The 5808-nt window shown below is 38.0% G+C and overlaps 2 protein-coding genes across 3 annotated transcripts; one reads left to right on the plus strand and one right to left on the minus strand.

Moving 5' to 3' along the window:
* The first annotated feature begins 267 nt into the window (after positions 1–267).
* On the plus strand, positions 268–2423 carry LOC120184941 (probable receptor-like protein kinase At1g80640). Its single transcript, XM_039189284.1, has 9 exons — positions 268–625; positions 720–970; positions 1049–1181; positions 1259–1322; positions 1403–1496; positions 1586–1688; positions 1764–1882; positions 1975–2064; positions 2162–2423. The coding sequence occupies exons 1-9, from the start codon at positions 268–270 to the stop codon at positions 2300–2302; spliced, it is 1353 nt and encodes a 450-aa protein (XP_039045215.1). The 3' UTR covers positions 2303–2423.
* Positions 2424–2593: 170 nt separating this feature from the next.
* Positions 2594–5471, minus strand: LOC120184949 (aspartate aminotransferase, chloroplastic-like). 2 transcript variants are annotated; one of them, XM_039189290.1, is made up of 12 exons: positions 5368–5471; positions 5152–5330; positions 5017–5076; positions 4660–4854; positions 4387–4425; positions 4219–4308; positions 3986–4094; positions 3804–3913; positions 3562–3705; positions 3325–3491; positions 2964–3228; positions 2739–2870 (listed from the first exon to the last, which is right to left on the minus strand). In XM_039189290.1, the coding sequence occupies exons 2-12, from the start codon at positions 5221–5223 to the stop codon at positions 2739–2741; spliced, it is 1383 nt and encodes a 460-aa protein (XP_039045221.1). In that variant the 5' UTR covers positions 5224–5330; positions 5368–5471. The 2 variants fall into 2 exon arrangements, with proteins under 2 accessions (XP_039045220.1, XP_039045221.1); XM_039189289.1 differs by lacking the exon at positions 5368–5471 and having other exon boundaries at positions 2594–2870; positions 5152–5223.
* Between the last annotated feature and the right edge of the window lie 337 nt (positions 5472–5808).

Consider the following 5808-nt stretch of genomic DNA (forward strand, 5'->3'; position numbering starts at 1 on the left):
TGGGGTTGAAGCTAAGAAAACAACAGATAACATCCTCCTGCATTTATTTGTCTTTCCTCAGGATACAAACAACTAAAACAAGGATCGAAAAAGGTGTTTACAGAGTTCAGAGGTTCAACAAAACTATAAAAGTAAGCACCCAAGGTATTGGCTACAGCTTAGTCCACGTAAATATAATATATCCTTCTTCGTGTCTTCATGAAAACTCAGTGTTGCCAGTAATCGTAAAAGTTTTAGTACCGTTCTGAAAAAAGAAACAAAGGGATGATGAAGAAGAAGCTTCTACCTCTGCTTCTGCTTCTTTGCCTTGTTTCTTTTCATGAAACCGTTGTTGTTTTTGCGGTGCAAGGCCCTGTTTCGTCACCCATTTCTAGTCCTTTCTTTCCAGGTACTGAAACTGCACCCATTGCTCACTTTTTCTCTCCAAGTTCTGCTGACAAAAAAGTGGTTACTGAAATGGCAGGGAGTGAGGAGCACAAAAGAATGAGTTTGTCAAAGAAAATGTTAATAGCTCTCGGTGTTGCTTGCTCTTCATTGGGTGTAACTATCGTTTCGTTGTTTTGTTTATGGATTTGTTACAGAAAGAGTTCACTTAAACCCGTCAAAAATAATGCCAACAGCTCAGGTATGCTCTCTTGAGCCAATGCTCAGTTCATTCCTTTGTTCATAGTTTCTGCGATTCTGAGAGTGCACTTAAGAGTTGATTCTTTTGTGGTTAGATGCTGAAAAAGGGATTGCTTTGGCACCATTTTTGGGTAAATTCAAGTCTACGAGGATGGTTCCCAAGGAGGGTTTTGCTTCATTTATGGATTACAAGAAACTTGCAGAAGCTACCAACAAGTTCCATCAAAATAATATTCTGGGAATTGGTGGATTTGGATGTGTTTACAAAGCTCAATTCGTTGATGGTTCTTATGCTGCTGTCAAAAAGTTGGAATGTTCAAGCCATGATGCAGAACAAGAGTTCCAGGTATTAAAAATCCCATTCTTTTCACTTGTTTTCCTGGATTGTCATCTTTGTTGTGATGTTATTCTCTGGAAATCGCAGAATGAGGTGGATTTGCTTTCTAACTTCAAGCATCCAAACATAATTTCATTGTTGGGTTTCAGCAGTTACAATGAGACAAGTTTTATTGTCTATGAACTGATGCAAAATGGTTCTTTAGAAACTCAATTACATGGTAACAGAACTAAGAAGCTCTCTTCTTTCAATCTCTCACAAAGATTATAGAAATGTGATAGCTTTGTTATGCTTTAGGACCTTCCCATGGATCATCGTTAACTTGGCATAGGAGGATGAAAGTTGCCATGGATATAGCAAGGTGAGCTTTTGACATCCACTGTTCTATTCTTCTCAGTTAATGAAACAGTAATAAACAAATATCTCCATTGTTGACCAGAGGATAGAATATCTACATGAGCTATGTAATCCAGCAGTCATCCATAGAGATCTGAAATCATCTAACATCCTCTTGGATTCAGATTTCAACGCCAAGGTAATAGATTATGGACATAAATTATTTGACAGTGTAAAAACTTGTGTTTGTGCTATCGTTGCTCACTTTCTTTCTTTGTGTTGAGACAGCTCTCAGATTTTGGTCTAGCAGTAACTGATGCAGACCAAAACAAGAATAATTTAAAGCTTTCTGGCACTTTAGGTTATCTAGCTCCGGAATATCTTTTAGATGGTATGTACGCGAATCAAGCAATCGATTCCGACAGTCTGTTGTTCATGTTTGCATTTGGTATTCTGCTTTTTGTAGGGAAATTAACAGATAAGAGTGATGTCTATGCATTCGGTATTGTGTTGCTGGAGCTATTATTGGGAAGAAAGCCTGTAGAAAAACTGGCACCAGCTCAATACATATCTATTGTCACATGGGTATGTATGCCTTGCTCGAATTTTAGTTCGCCTTCGAAAAATCGACCGACCGTTTAGACAATTTAATGCATAACTATCATATGAATTTGCAGGCCATACCTAAGCTTATTGATAGATCTCAACTCCCAAACATTGTGGATCCTGTGATTAAAAATACCATGGATTTGAAGCATTTATGTCAGGTTGGTAAAGCTGTTCAGTGTTTCACTTTCTGAAACCAGTTCCTCTCGCTTTTGCATGATTTTGATATAATTGCAAAGTGAGATTGTAATATTGTAGGTTGCAGCTGTAGCTGTGCTATGTGTGCAACCAGAACCGAGCTATCGCCCGTTGATAACCGATGTTCTCCACTCACTTATTCCTCTTGTTCCTACGGAGCTTGGAGGGACCTTAAGAGTTGAACAATCTGTAGACCCTTGACCCGAAAAGCCAAAACCTACCTAGTTCAGTCTTGACATGTCTCAAAATCAGTATCAGGCTTGGTTTCAGGTTTTTTATAGGTAAAATCATAGTTCTGTATCAGTTCGATTGCTTAATTAGATGCAAACTTCTGATGATATTTGGACGGAAGACTAGTTGGTTTAGCCTGAGTATAAGATTTTCTGATTGTTCATACAATTTGTAAATTACACCACATATAAGATGCTTTATACTAGTTTAGTTGAACCGTAACACTTCACAAGCAACATCAATGGCTAAAAAGGCAGATTTGCAGCTCGAAACACGAGCGTTAGTTGCTTATTAAGAGTTTTCAATACTCAGTTAAATCACATTATTACATGTTTTTCTGTAAAACCACTTAAATATTCATGAATTGCTGAACTCAACAAAATTTTGCAGCTATCATTATCTTAATTTAACTCACATTGTGATATGAATCGATGATGGCGTCTGCTAAGTATTCACACTTTGCCAATGATAATCCTGCAAGGGAAATCCTTCCATCCTTGGTCATATAAACATGCCACTTGTTCGTCATATTATCGCACTGTTAAGGAAAAAACACACACAGACATAATGTTATAAGACAGTTCAATATCCAACACATATCGAGTATATCAGTGTTGGAACGGGCCATTACCTGAGCTTTGTTTAAGCCTGTGAATGAAAACATGCCGATCTGCTTGAGAACGAAAGACCAATCCTTCCCACTTTTGTCTTTGGAAGAAAGACTATCGAATAATTTATGTCTCACGTTCTTAATTCTCCCGGCCATCATTTCCATCTCTGCATTCCATTCGTTGAAGAGAGTTGAATCCCCAACGATATCGGCAACGATCCTTGCCCCATGAACAGGAGGATTCGAGTACATCGGTCGAGCTATTCTTTTCAGTTGGCTCTTTACCCTGGAACATGCATGCAACATAAGAGACATTCTCAAGGAAGGACCATTGCATACTGAAAGAGAATATTTTCCAGCGTTAAACACAACATAATTGCACCTTGCAGCAGCCTCTGGTGACGAGCAAACGACATTTATTGCTCCAATCCTCTCTGCATAAAGGCCAAGATTTTTACTGTATGATTGAGCGGCAATAACCTCCATACCACGAGCTACAAACATCCTAACAGATGCTGCATCAGCATCAAGGCTTCCACTTGCAAACCCCTATCGAAAAAAGTAAATCAAGGAGTTCTTATTTAAATCACCTCTGTCTAAAATTTCAGGCAAGTAATACCTGGTATGCAATATCGAAAAACGGAACATGGTTCTTCTCTTGGATGACATCTGCAATTATTTCCCACTGCTCTGGAGTTGGATCGATACCAGTAGGGTTGTGAGCACAACCATGAAGAAGAATAAAAGATCCCTTGGGAGCAGCCTGAAAAGTGTAATTGAAGAATAAATCTAGAATAAGGAATTGACTTATTGCACGTTGATATATACTGTAGTGAGCATTTTTAGCTAGAGTATTATGACCTTGATGTCTGCTATCATCCCTTCAAAATCCAAACCAACTGTTTTCGGGTCATAATATCGGTATTCCGACCATGGAACCCTAGCATCATTGAAAATGTTCTTGTGGTTACCTGCAAGATGGCTCGGTAACTAAGCAATCGAACAAATTTCACAACTAAGTTCAACAAGGAGACGGTACTCACCCCAAGTAGGAGATGATATTAGAACTTTTGCCCCACGAAAATATCGTTCTATGAGCGCTGCAGCCAGCCGAAGTGAACCAGTTCCTGAAAGCCCTTGAACTGTTGCAACCTGGAAACAAGTATAATAGAATAAATCAACAAGAATCAAAATTTGCCTGAAATAATTCATCATAGAGAGCTAAACTAGGCATAGTTTATTTTGGTACAAGACAATAGCCAGAAATCTCACGCACTCTTTGTTGCTTTATAACTGGATTGTCTGCTCCAAATAACAGCTCTGCAGTCACTTTATTAAAAGCAGCCAAGCCTTCAATAGGGAGATACTGCAAGTGAAAACCATAGTAAGCAAGCCAAAGAAGAGTGATCTCAGGTTTTGTATGCAAATTAGTAACTCGAGTTACCTCACGGTTTTCCCCTTTCTCCAGTAGAAGCTTATCAGCCTAGAAAATTTAGAGGTGCCAAAATATATTATTTTCAACTCAACATAATTGTCAAAAAAAAAAAAATACTCATTCTTGGCATCAAGAAACAAAACAAATTATAAGCATTGTCAATGGAGAACCTAGAGCAGGCCAACTAGACTAATTGACAAAGAAACAAACACTCAAGCCTTTGCAGAAACAAATAAAGCAAATTATGAGCAATGTCAATGGAGAATCTAGAGCAGGCCATACCTTTTTAACCACATCAAGCACATAGGGCTGTAGCTCTTCTGTTCGATAGGCTCCAACTCCAAGGTTGAGTTTCAATTCATGGTTGTCTGCTTTGAAAGCTTCAGATACCCCAAGAATTGGATCAGGTGGAGCCATTGTTATACCCTCAAAACGAGACACAATGGATGCGACAACCATAGATGTTCGACCAAAAGACTGCAGACAATACAAAAAAAAAAAAAAAATCAAAATACCAGCTACCCAGAGTCACACATAGATCAAGGGGGAAAACCCTTAATTATTATTACATAAACATAATGAACATGAAGAGTTGATCTTTAAATGGTAATGAGATAGAAAAGAAAACAAAAAGGGAACCTTTGCTTTGATGAAAGTATTGGTTTTTTCCTTGTTGATGCCCCCAAGATTAGATTTTCCCTGCGGGAACCATATTTCCATTTCTCAATAACCAAACAGTATCTAAAGCAGAAACAGAAAGTGATCAGAAAATACCTTGTGGATTCCATGGAAAGAAAGCGAAGCAGAGGGAGTGGCAGAAGCCAAAGAGAGTACCGATGAAGCCATGAGGAAATTAAACAAACTGCTAATAACAACAATGAATAGCAACAAGATTTTAAGTATAGGGAAAGGGGCGATGGGTTCGAAGCAAAAAGCTTGGTGATCAACTGAGTTTGATAGTTTTGAGCTAAAAAATAGTGGAAACTGTGAAATGGCGCCGTTGGAATCGACAAGGAGAGAGGAACAGTGTGCTGCGACAAAATCGTCTTCTAGGGGAAAAATGTTGAGATAGCGTTAAAACTGAGGTGTAGTAATTTGCCACTTGTCAGCAGATAAGTAGGTTCGCCATGTTGAATTGATTTCAGATCTTACGATTCAGGATTCACGACCATGTCCCATGTTGAGTTGATGTGTCTACGAGAAGAGAACAGCCAAAGTACGCTGTCAGTAGATATGCTTTTTTTGGTCTAATTACGGATTTATTCACTCTATATGTTCAAATTTAAAATAAAATCTCTATGTTTTAATTCGACGCACGTTGAACGATGGAATCCCAAAATTTAACATAATAAAGGAAATAAAATAATAAATATATTCGAGTAAAGTAATTTATTAATACTTAAAAAAGAAAATGAAAGAAATATCCAATAA

The sequence above is a fragment of the Hibiscus syriacus genome, unplaced genomic scaffold (genome assembly GCF_006381635.1).
Source record: "Hibiscus syriacus cultivar Baekdansim isolate YM2019G1 unplaced genomic scaffold, ASM638163v2 tig00112980_pilon, whole genome shotgun sequence".
Classification (NCBI taxonomy): domain Eukaryota; kingdom Viridiplantae; phylum Streptophyta; class Magnoliopsida; order Malvales; family Malvaceae; genus Hibiscus; species Hibiscus syriacus.

What these genes read in the sequence shown, in the direction of transcription:
- LOC120184941 (XM_039189284.1), top strand. Translation starts at nt 268, where the DNA reads ATGAAGAAGAAGCTTCTACCTCTGCTTCTGCTTCTTTGCCTTGTTTCT. An exon ending in ATGCAGAACAAGAGTTCCAG is followed by an intron (nt 971 to 1,048) that starts GTATTAAAAATC and finishes TGGAAATCGCAG; the next exon opens with AATGAGGTGGATTTGCTTTC. An exon ending in TTTAGAAACTCAATTACATG is followed by an intron (nt 1,182 to 1,258) that starts GTAACAGAACTA and finishes GTTATGCTTTAG; the next exon opens with GACCTTCCCATGGATCATCG.
- LOC120184949 (XM_039189289.1), bottom strand. Translation starts at nt 5,223, where the DNA reads ATGGCTTCATCGGTACTCTCTTTGGCTTCTGCCACTCCCTCTGCTTCG. An exon ending in TGCTTGATGTGGTTAAAAAG is followed by an intron (nt 4,426 to 4,659) that starts GTATGGCCTGCT and finishes TAAATTTTCTAG; the next exon opens with GCTGATAAGCTTCTACTGGA. An exon ending in CAGTTATAAAGCAACAAAGA is followed by an intron (nt 4,095 to 4,218) that starts GTGCGTGAGATT and finishes ACTTGTTTCCAG; the next exon opens with GTTGCAACAGTTCAAGGGCT.